The following is a 12,308-nucleotide window of genomic DNA, read 5'->3' as shown; positions in this document are numbered from 1 at the left end:
ACAGTGTTCGTAAAAACCGAAAAGAACATCCAGAGCGACAGGTGCACAATCAGGTGCACAGCATGGCAGAGGGCCTAGCATTTCCATGGTCAAGACATCTTTGTCAGAGTCCATATGTTACACCCAAACTATACTATAGTCCAGTTACGCCCAAAGCAGGCTTTGGCCTTTCGTTGTGTTCACATCAGGGCTTCGAACCGGTTCAAGGAACGAAAACCGAAAACGGGAACGAACAGAATTTTACGCAATTTTATGAGGAGCAGAAACAGAAACGAAAACGAAATGGTCTTCAACTGTTCCTGAACAGAAACGTTATTCTGAAATCCACAAAACCGGTTAATAACGGTTCCGGGAACGATAAGAACGAACAATATTTTGCGTTCCGAACCGGTTCAGGAACAAAATTTTGGTGGCGGAATGAATTCAGGAACGAAAACGTTAAACAAAGGCCTACCTGAACCGTTCGGAACGGAACGATTGAAAAATAATTTCGTTTTCAAGCCCTGATTCACATACACACACGCATGGATACGAAAGTCGTATCGGTAAAACTTCATAATAATGGATGCATAAAAAGCATTATAAAAACTTTGTAAATAATACAAACATTTGTTAATGTTTTGTTCATCATTAGTTGATTGTAATAGTATTTTTATTCATTTACAAAGAAATTGTTTCATTAAAAAAAAACTTTAAAATTATTTTTTTCAAATATATATAAAAAAATCCAACTTATTTAAAAACATTTTATGGAGTTTTATTCATCATTCATTAACTATTTGCTATGTTTTACAATGCTTTGAAGGCATCCATTATTCTAAAGTGTTGTATCCGTTGTATCCTCTCTGGCCTCTGTACCTGTAGGTGTCCTCTGGGTAGGTCTTCTGCACATAATCCTGCAGCTCCATCTGGGCCTTCTCCTGAAACTTCTCTATCTGGCCGCTGTTATTCAGGCCTGGGTGGTCTGTTGAATACATCACATAAAAATACATCAGATTGACGGATGGATGATTGGATTGATGGCTTTATCGCATCAAACAAACAACTGATGACAGGAACAAATCCACAACCCTAACCTCCCACTCACAGCTGTGGTCTACCAGATGAGTGCTGATGAGTGCAGTAATATTACACTACACTACTCTCATCCACACTCACACACGGACACAAAGGTCTCATAGGGGCTGAAGAGCTGGACTGAGTGGCCAGGTAGGTAGGTATACTCATAGGGTGCATCCTAATATACACACTCCTGTCCTCCACTTGTGCTTGTGGCCTCGCCCCACCTCCTGGCCCTGCCTCCATGGAGAAAACAATTAAGTTTCCCAGCTGTCAGCCTAGCCACAAGAACTTTTGGGGGACTGTTTTTCGTTCACCATCCCAATTACAAATGAAAAAATGACATTAGAATTGTGCTTTTGCAAGATATTTAATTATTTTTCTGTCATCAGTGACATTATCATGAGGTCACAAGCAGGCAAGTGAGCAAGGGAGGACGGAAGGCGGCAGATTGGAATCCACCTATAGTAGTCTGTCATCAAGAAGTTTTACACTAACACACACACAGTCACCTGGGCTGAAGAGCACGATGGCCTTCAGGTAGGCGTACTCGTATCCGTCTGTGTCCAGCTTGGCCATGCTGTTGCAGAACTCCTGGAGCTTCCAGATGTGCTCCATCACCAGCTTGATGCGTTCCCCAGACAGCTTCTCTGTAGAACAACACACATGGAAACTGTACGAAAAGTGTAGATTTTGGTCATATCAGTAAATACCACTTTCAATATCAATAGCAGGCTTTATATGAAATTTGTGAATAGACAGCATTGACTAAAAATCACATGTAGTGTTTCTCAACGGGGGCGCTACAGCCCCCCAGGGGGCTTTTGGGAGCCCTAGGGGGGCGTTGAGAAGGATACAGCTGAGCGGGGGCGGGGCTTAGTTCCAATTTGGGAGGATTAGTCTATTTTATTTTTCAATACTAAGGGGGGCGTTGGCAGGCTTATGATGAGGTCAAGGGGGCATTTGTTCAAAAAAGGTTGAGAACCACTGCAACAGTTTCCTGATGATTGGCTTTTTGGAACTATGTGCGTGTTGTCTTACCATCCTGTATGCTGGTCTGCAGGTGGTTGATGATGGCCGCCAGTATGGTGGAGAGGTTCATGACCTGTGAGCACTGGGCCAGGCCCAACGTGAAGAGCTCATTCCAGCACGCTCGCACCAGTGCTGTGTGACATTCCAGCCTGCAACGCAACACCCACATTACTGGTGGCCCAGGCAGTTGAGGAGGCACTGTTGCCTAGACAACAGTTCTTGGTATAGCCCAGGTCTGGCCTAGCCTAGGTTAAACGGGTACAGGGGCTAGGCTTACTACACACACACACCTACACATATTTACACACATAAACACGCACACACACGTACACACACACACACACACACACACACACACACACACACACACACACACACACACACACACACACACACACACACACACACACACACACACATATTAATGCACTACGCTCAGGTGATTTCCCTCTGGATCAATAAAATATCTAAAATGGCTGCACTTACTTGTATACAAACTCACACGCTTACTGTACAGACGCAATGCACAGACTCACCTACTCACTAACTCAGTCATTTGCCTCCATACTTGCTTGCTTTATCTCTCACCTCTCTCTCTCTCTCTCTCTCTCTCTCTCTCTCTCTCTCTCTCTCTCTCTCTCTCTCTCTCTCTCTCTCTCTCTCTCTCTCTCTCTCTCTCTCTCTCTCTCTCTCTCTCTCTCTCTCTCTCTCTCTCTCTCTCTAATACACACCCACGTATGGACACAATGGAGGAGCTCTCACCCAAGAGCGAGAAAGGCTGGTATGGAGCGTGCCCAGTGCATAGAGAGGAAAAGCAGGCGTGACGCAGACTCACAGATGTAGTGGACATTCAGATACTCGGGCATCGGACTGGGCATCGTCAACTACAGAGGGACACACAAACACAGGATCAGCATCAAGATTAAACGGCAGAGAATCACTGGACTGTGCAGCAAGAGCAATATGAGCGATAGAAACGACAGAGTATGTCCAATGCAAGAATTCCAACATTCCAACAATTCCAAATACAAATTGCCGCTCAAGTCGCCTCTAGTCACCCGAATGGCTTTTGTCTCTTCTCTCACCCGCGACTCAATACAAAGTCAATTACGTCCGTCACTGGAATCACTCAAGTCGTTCTTGGTCTATTCGTGACTTAAGAGAGCTGTGTGTGACCAGATACTAGGAATATCTGGCAGGACTTTTATTTTCTTGTGTAAAAAAGTTTTTATTACTTTTTAGACCAACAAAAGTGTACATACTGTTGCCAGCAACATACAGTGCAATGTGCATTGTACAATGGAGAGTACACAGGCCTGACAAGATCAGTGCACAAGTAAGTGAGTGTAAGATCAGTGCAGAGGTAAGTGAGTGTGGCACCTTGAAGGTGACGTGTGTGTCGGTGAGCAGCGGTCCCTCCACCTCGATGAGTGGTGTCACCTGGTCGCGACTGATCACCTGGATGGTGGCTCCGCCCACACACTCTGACTCACCCAGGTCCTGCCCCGCCCCCGCCTCGCTGGGGTTCAGCGCTTTGGCCAGCGTGTCAAAGGCACTGAACACATCAGACAGATACAGGACACATACACGCAAGAATGGCACATTAACACACAAAACACACTTTGGCTTGTAAGATGTTGTAGCATAAAACAAAAAAAAGTGTATTTCCGACCGGCAGACGAAAAAATCAGTTTGAAGCTGAACTAAAAACACAGATACAAACTGCATGGTTTATATAGAGTAGGAGGAGACTGAAAATCTGACAATAGACGTCTCTGATACTGTATCAACAGCTGACTTAATTTGCTAGAATACGATACAGTTTTGGTGGACATTGGTGTTAGCTGAAGGCTGTAGTATCAACCATGCTGCCTTTAAACATTGTGAACAACAAATGTACCTTAGAAGGCAATTATTATGTGATTTGAAACCTTGCTGCCATAAATTTATCCATTTTGGGCGGTACATCGAAACTTAATCAAATGCGTGTGCGCACACACACACACACACACACACACACACACACACACACACACACACACACACACACACACACACACACACACACACACACACACACACACACAATCATACAATTACACACACACACACACCGTGTGATTTCACTGGCAGATTCATCCTCCTCTTGTGGCGAGTCGGCAATGGCGTCTCCGTTGTTGAGGGCCTCGTTCATGTTGGCGAGTGACGTCACCACGTTGGCTAGTGTCCCCAGGTCCCCCTGACTCGACTCTGCCTGCCGAGATACAAACAGCACGTGTCAATCCCAGCTTCAGAAAACTAACATTTGCATGTATTTGTATTTAGTATTTCATGGGTGGAAACTTTTGCTGATTTGCTGCTGCTGTTACCTTATTTTATTATATATTGTATTTATCAATCTTACAATTACCTCATTTTATCACTTTATGTGACACCATGTCTTTTAACAGGATGCATGTTCGTTGTGGGTTGCTTGTATGTTATGTGTGTCCTACATGCTCTGAATGTTTTGTACGAGTGGAGATCGCTTGACTGCAAACCAAATCCACCTTTGGATATCAAGAAAAGTTATCTAATCTAATCTAATCTAATCTTATCTGCATAGATCAATTTGTGTTAGTGCTCAGACATTATACATTATTAAACACTATTTTTAGTGCAAAAGCACACATTTTCATGGTAGACAGAGGATTTGTACATGCACAGCAGTTCTGTACTGTCTTTATTTCCAGTATTGGACAGGTTGCCCTGCTAGTTCAGTGGTAAGGCCTGGTGGGTTGATAGTGAAAGTGAAATGGTGATGGTGATGATGTGCTATTCAGTGTTTTGACATTAAAATTAAAGTGGTGATGGTGATGATGTGCTATTCAGTGTGTTGATATTAAAATTAAAGTTTTGATGATGATTTGTTATTCAGTGTGTTGACATTAAAATTAAAGTGGTGATGGTGATGATGTGCTATTCAGTGTGTTGATATTAAAATTAAAGTGGTGATGGTGTTGATGTGTTATTCAGTGTGTTGATATTAAAATTAAAGTGGTGATGGTGATGATATGTTATTCAGTGTGCTGATATTAAAGTGAAGTGCTGTTGTGTTATTGAGTGTGAGTGTGTGGTGCACCTTTGTGTCGGCTGCCAACAGCAGTGTGCCGTCTGCCTGGATGAGAGGCTGCTGGATGTTCACCAGCATACCAGGGTCCAGCAGGCCAGACCTGGAAACACAACACAAACACACAGTCAAAGGAGTTTAGCTGTGGAGGCGACTTACTGTGGCTTAATGTGCCAACACGCCTGACCACATACGGGCTACATGCATTGCCCCGGAGGACCCAGGTTTGAGTCCGGCCTGAGTTAATTCCCAGCACTACCCCTATCTCTATCTATCTATCTATCTATCTATCTATCTATCTATCTATCTATCTATCTATCTATCTATCTATCTATCTATCTATCTATCTATCTATCTATCTATCTCCGTCGCCCACTTGCTTCCTGTCTGCTCTATCTCTATTCTATCTAAATAAGACAAAAAGCTCTCATTTAAAAAAATAAATAGTTATAGACACATATCTTCTGATTCCCACATCCGAATTAGAACTGCTGACGTCTCTTAGATGAAGAAGAGATGAAATGTCTTTCATGCTACAACAAGTAAAGGTGAAGATTAAACACTATGTGTGTGTGTGTGTGTGTGTGTGTGTGTGTGGGGTGTGTGTGTGTGTGTGTGTGTGTGTGTGTGTGTGTGTGTGTGTGTGTGTGTGTGTGTGTGTGTGTGTGTGTGTGTGTATGTGTGTGTATGTGTGTGTGTATGTGTGTGTGTGTGTGTGTATGTGTGTGTATGTGTGTGTATGTGTGTGTGTGTATGTGTGTGTGTACCGTGTTCCGTCCTTGTCGGTGATGAAGGTGGGCGTGGCGATGAGGGGGCTCCTCATGTCTTTGCGGATGTAGATCTTCTCAGTGGAGGCTGCACAGTTGGCCGGCTTCTCCCTCGGCAACTCCATCGGCTTCCTCTCGCTCTGCACAGCTACATGCACACATGCACACACATACACGCAAGCACGCACGCACGGACGCACAGACGCACAGACACATGGAAAGACACACACGCAGACTCAAACATGCGGACACACACACACAGACAAACATGCACACACACCAAGTGTGTGTACAGTACATTCTGTTGGAAATGGAATCTGGAAGTGGAAGCATCTGATAAAATTTTGAACACAGTCTGTCAAACATCAGCTGATGCACCATCTTGGACACATCATCAGTGTTATTTCCTAGAGTCACACAGAGTAATTAAAGATTTATCAGTGGCTTATTTACAGTATGTTCAGAGTGTGTATGAGGCTCAAAGTGGCAGTTGCTCATGTGTGTGTGTGTGTGTCGTGTGCATGTGTGCATGTGTGCGCGTGTGCACGTGTGTGTGTGCGTGTGCGTGTGTGTGTTTGTCTGTGTGCGTTTGAGAGAGCTTCGCACTCCATCTTCATGCATGTGCTTGAATGGCCTACCTTGGCACTAGCATGTGTGTGTGTGTGTGTGTGTGTGTGTGTGTGTGTGTGTGTGTGTGTGTGTGTGTGTGTGTGTGTGCATGTCTCACATTCCATCTTCATGCCCATCTCCAGGCACTTGCGGAGGCGGCAGAACTGGCATCGGTTTCTGTGGTGCTTGTTGACGACGCAGTCTTGGTTACTACGGCAACTGTAGGTCAGGTTCTTACGGACGCTCCGCTTGAAGAAACCTTTACAGCCCTCACAGCTGACGGCCCCATAGTGCCTCCCTGCATGTAACACACACACACACACACACACACACACACACACACACACACACACACACACACACACACACACACACACACACACACACACACACACACACACACACACACACACACACACACACACACACACACACACAGTGGTTCAGTTGTACAATTGTTGTATAAACATTTTTAACAAGCTGCAATGTAAAAAAGTTACCCCAAGAATTATCATCATACAATTATACTGTGTGTGTGTGTGTGTGTGTGTGTGTGTGTGTGTGTGTGTGTGTGTGTGTGTGTGTGTGTGTGTGTGTGTGTGTGTGTGTGTGTGTGTGTGTGTGTGTGTGTGTGTGGTATGTGGATGAGTGAGTGTACCTGAGGCCTTGTCTCCACAGACCACACAGTACTCCACAGGCTGGGCTCGGCCCACCTCTCCTGCCTTCCCCAGCAGCCTTTCCATAGACACCGCATCCGTCACTATCTACACATGCATGGAGACAGGTAGGCATACAACAACAGCAATACCAATACAATAAATCTTACCCATACATTTAAGGCATACATGTTTTTGAACATTCACATTCACATTTTTAAATAGTCTGTGATCATTCTCATTTACCCAGGTCATGTTATCTTAGCACTTTAGCCGTAAGCATCTGGACTTCTAAGGGATCGTTAGGGATCTCAGGGGGGTTTTTTGCCTTCGAAACACTAGAAGCATCGCTAGTATTTGTAAATAATCTCTTTTAGCAAGCAGTGGCTGTTAGATGGCAAGATTTTCTTATTGTTGCTTGGTTACGTACAGTGAGTGTTTGATCTCTTACTAAATCCATGATGTCTATGATTCAACCTTCCGCTGACCATGACTGACTTGTTGTCAAGCAAAAAGATGGGCTTAGAAAAGCTGAGCTGATTTCAACTGTGATCGCTAACATCTTTTTAAAAGCCTCTCTGTTTTTCAAATGAGCCTCAGGAAGAAAAAAGTGAAGCATGGCCTAATGGTCAGGGCTTGTCAGCCACAATAACCAATAGGAAAATAAATAAAAGAGTGTATAGCAGAGAAGAGACGTGTCTGAAAATGCCCGTACTGTAAATTACTTTACTTCCTGTAATCTACTGTACCTCCTGTTCTGTTCTTGATCTTGTAATTCTGGCTCTGACTGTAAAGTCCAGCTACTTACAACTTAACTCTTTGTATTTGTAGATAGCCTATTTTATGAAAAATGTAAAATATGGGGAGCTTGACCAACACATTGCTGCACAGCCAAAACCTTTGTCTATGATAATATACCTCTATATTTTGGATTAGAACAACTTTTTTATTTTTATGGTTTTTTTGTGCTTTAATTATGATAGGACAGTGACAGAGGGACAGGAAATGATTGAGGAGACGGGCAAATGACCCAGGCCAGAATTGGTCCCGGGACGCTGGTGTAGTAACCTAGCGCCCTACCGTTAGGCCACGCTAGGCCGTTAGGCCAACTTTTTTTCGTTCAAATTTAAAACCTGTTTTTGCCACATTCTCAAGAATCCGATTTATTAGGTCTGCATACAGCGTACCTGTATTCTGCCGGGCACCAGGCTATCTGCGGTGGTGAAGATGAGCTGTTTGGCGGTCTGGCTCTCAGGCGCGGCCAGGATCACCTTGCTGGCCCCGGTACCGTCCGGCGCGGCCAGGATGAACTGCTGCTGCTTGGGGCTGCATGTTGGGTCCACCGCCGTCACGATCTGGATCTTCTGGCCCGTCTGCTGATCCGTCACAATCTGAGGGAGGGAATTGATCACCAATTTGTATAAATGTAACAATGGACAGGTTTTTTTATGTGCATGTGTCATGGAAAGGAAACGGGGTGTTTCTGCATTGTGAAGTTACAGTTGCCTGGTTACCACCAGAACTAATCACAAGTGAACGCATGATGCCATTTAAAAAGAAATAAATGAACGATTGTGCAAAGCAGCATGAGATTTCAGTGCAATTTCACAACTTTGCAGACCATAAATACAGACCTGGACTACAACACAGTCTGCTTGTGTGTAGATGTGTTTTGAGCATAAGTCTTGATAGGTGGGTGTTCGTTTTGCCTCCACTTTGTAGTGTGGGTTTCCGTATGGAGAATACACATCTGCAAAATGCAGGGCAAATACACTGTGTACAAATGTAAATATAGCCTGAAGTGACCGGAGTGCTTGTGTGTGTATGTGTGTGTGTGTGTGTGTGTGTGTGTGTGTGTGTGTGTGTGTGTGTGTGTGTGTGTGTGTGTGTGTGTGTGTGTGTGTGTGTGTGTGTGTGTGTGTACCTGTATGCGTTGTGGCGTGCTGACAGCAGAGTCGGTGGAGATAATCTGGATGCGCTGGGGAGAGCTAGTCATGATGGAGGAGTCTGAGGGGGAGGTTTGCACCTGCACGTTCACACACACACACACACACACACACACACACACACACACACACACACACACACACACACACACACACACACACACACACACACACACACACACACACACACACACACACACAGTTTGTCAAACACAAAAAACGCCCCAAGTGAACAGCAACACAGCAGATAAAATGTGGAATTCACAGAATGTGCAATATGCAAGAATCTTACAAAAAAGCCAGCTATCATGTTTCCATGGCTACAACAGGCTGCTGTTTTGTGACTCTATCCAAGGACACACTATAAATACGAGTCATTGGAGTCCTTGGTAAAAACAAGCTCCCACATACCCAGAGATACAGAAATGCCACAGATAAATAAATAAGTCCCTCCACCCCACTACTACATGTACTGTACGTGCAACCACCTGGAAATGCAGTAGTTAGAAATAGTCCCACATCTCCATCATCGTGTCCCCACCCCACCCCTCTATATTCCATCACCTGAACAGCCACATAACCAGACAGACAATTATCGCAAACAACCTCCCCGCCACCACCTCCTTCACCCCCACCTGCTAGTTAAAAACACAGACATGGCGCTAAGCCCCCCACAGTTGGACTTACATTGCCCACGGGGACCGGGTTTGAGTCCGGCCGGGGTCGTTCCCCTCTCTCTCCCAGTCATTTCCTGTCTACTCTCACACTGTCCTATAATGATAAAGCCAAATAGCACCCCCCCCCAAAAAAAAAAAAACTTAACTTAAACTTAAAACTTAAAAAAAATACACAGACATGTCTGCTGTATGGTGGTATATGATTAGAAATGTTCCCAACTCTCAGCCCCCCACACACACACACACTTGCAATGATACCCCTCAATCCTACTGACCTCTGTCACCTGATCAGTTGCCACGGCCTGCTGAGTCAGCACCTCCATATTGGTGCTCATGGCGATACAAAGTCATGAGTGAAGCCTGCGTGGAGTGGCTCCAGCCACACCTGGGGAAAAGAACACAGGACACTATTATTATATTATTATATATGGTTTTACTTACGGGAATTACTGCACTGTACTGCGGCATCAAAACTACAGTTTAACTGTGCACTGAATGCAGTGCTATGAACACAAAACACAACTAGAAGCACTCAGAGAGCCTCCGCCAAAGGCAATGGGGTTACACCCTTTTTAAAAAATTCTTTCTGCCTTGTTTTTGTGGAGTTAGAATCTGGAATGTCAAAATTCCTCTATCCCGAAGTGGTGAAGATCTCTTTTTAAAAATTCCTGGATCCGCATTGTGATCCAGATCACCACCAAAATTGAATCACTTGCTCCTTTTGTCTTTTACATCAACTCCCCAAAATTTCATCCAAATCTGTTCATAACTTTTTGAGTTATCCTGCTGACAGACAAATAGACAAACGGACAAACAAACAGTCAAACAAACCAAAGCGCGCCAAAACATAACCTCCTTGGTGGAGGTAAAAATGAGTATTATAAATGACTGTAGCATTCAGTGTTTTGGACACAAGAATGCTATAATTCTGCACACCTGTATTGTGCCTTTTTCAATGTGCTTTTTTGTGACTTCTAAGGGTGTGAAATGAAGGATATCAATATTGGGCAGATTCCGAGGGGAATGTCAAGCCAAATCAAATGGCTGTGTGTGGCCTAATTTATGACAGGGCGGCTGACCTGTCTAGGGCGCCAGGCCAAATAAGATGACATGACCAACTCATTTTGGTGCTCTTATCAAATAGTCAGGGATTTAAATTTATTTACAGCATGGAAGCTCTTTTTGCCAACAACCCCAAAATCATTTTTGGAAAAACATCATGATGAATACATAATAAATTCATAGTTGTGACTTGTCTTCGGAATTTAACTGATATCATCTGCTTTGGAGAATGGCTGGAGTAAATATTAGCCTATGCCATTTCATTAGCTGGGGCAGTCCACTGATCTAGAGACTGAAGAGTCATAATATGATGTTTGTGTCAGCATGATAGAGCCAGTTGGTAACAATGTCAAAATTGACAGTCGTGAGTGACAGGCAGACTCGATTCCACTTGACTTGATATACTTTTTGGAGGTGTGCGTTCTTCTTTTCTTTTTCATCGACAGCATTCGCCTACATAATTTATTATTAGTGGTGGCGGTTTGTTAAGAAATGGTATTTTGATATGCGGTAGAAAATCTGTCGTTTTGTTTTGTATCAGGACGTCAGTGCAGAGCGTCCAGCTGCACAATCGAAGAAAAAACACGGAACAAAATGGAGAATTTGGCTGTGAGCCAGCAAGATAGGCAGCCATTAACAATACATCTATAATAAATTCTTGTCTGTCGCATTGAAAGAGAAACTAACATTACATTCCAATGCGTAACTAGCACGCACAAATGGCAGAATTCGACCCGGTCTTTAATGCATTCAGTTCCGACTAAACCAGCCCCTTTCCCCGAGATGGCAAAGGTAAAAGGGTCGGGTTCATCTACGAGAAGGCTAGGCTAGCTTGCTAGCCGTCCGGCTAACGAGCAGAGCTCATGACAGCTCTTTGTTGTTGGTGTGATTGCTTGCAGTTGTCTCCGTGACACAAGACAGCTGCGTGTCGATGCGCTGAGACATTCAGCGCGGTGGTCATCGGCTGATGACACGACTGTCATATTTGAACATTTTGAGTGTTCTGACAGCGAAGCAAGTGGCAGACAGCATACTTCGGCCTGAGCTGTAGCACATATCTCAATGTAGCCTGTTAGCAGCGGTAATAAAGCTGTTTTTTCTAACGAACACAAATTCATCACAAAGGAGCTATGCACAAAGGCAATAAACGTCTTACCTGCCAGATTAAAATACGTTGAATTTGGAAGTCGGCTTTATGAAAAGTATTTGTTTATGTTTCTCATCTGTGAAAGGTCATAGTTCGTGACCCCGTTCCGCCAGCGTACTGGGGCGTTTTTTTCTCCTTTCCTCTTGCGCGCTCCTATCCCCTTTTTCCTCGTGCACTCACACAGCAGCGAAACCAAAGCGGCTCCAGACAGACAGCACTGACGTCACCTCAGTCTGCTCGGTCT

At 44.3% G+C, this 12,308-nt stretch overlaps 1 protein-coding gene across 1 annotated transcript in view; it reads right to left on the bottom strand.

Annotated features, from left to right (window-relative positions):
• Positions 1-12,225, bottom strand: part of nr2c2 (nuclear receptor subfamily 2, group C, member 2) — a 12,651-nt gene extending 426 nt beyond the window's left edge. Inside the window, exons 1-14 of the mRNA XM_063212759.1 lie at positions 12,074-12,225; positions 10,131-10,240; positions 9,157-9,258; positions 8,420-8,623; positions 7,235-7,340; positions 6,695-6,874; positions 5,968-6,115; positions 5,213-5,303; positions 4,206-4,345; positions 3,472-3,646; positions 2,854-2,975; positions 2,101-2,240; positions 1,572-1,709; positions 859-964 (exon numbers count right to left, since the gene is read on the bottom strand). Coding sequence (XP_063068829.1) covers positions 859-964; positions 1,572-1,709; positions 2,101-2,240; positions 2,854-2,975; positions 3,472-3,646; positions 4,206-4,345; positions 5,213-5,303; positions 5,968-6,115; positions 6,695-6,874; positions 7,235-7,340; positions 8,420-8,623; positions 9,157-9,258; positions 10,131-10,190 — 1,712 coding nt within the window. The 5' untranslated portion in view covers positions 10,191-10,240; positions 12,074-12,225. The remainder of the gene's footprint in view (positions 1-858; positions 965-1,571; positions 1,710-2,100; positions 2,241-2,853; positions 2,976-3,471; positions 3,647-4,205; positions 4,346-5,212; positions 5,304-5,967; positions 6,116-6,694; positions 6,875-7,234; positions 7,341-8,419; positions 8,624-9,156; positions 9,259-10,130; positions 10,241-12,073) is intronic.
• Positions 12,226-12,308: the final 83 nt, after the last annotated feature.

The sequence above is a fragment of the Engraulis encrasicolus genome, chromosome 2 (genome assembly GCF_034702125.1).
Source record: "Engraulis encrasicolus isolate BLACKSEA-1 chromosome 2, IST_EnEncr_1.0, whole genome shotgun sequence".
Taxonomy (NCBI): Eukaryota; Metazoa; Chordata; class Actinopteri; order Clupeiformes; family Engraulidae; genus Engraulis; species Engraulis encrasicolus.
This window is presented reverse-complemented; position numbering and strand designations above follow the sequence as displayed.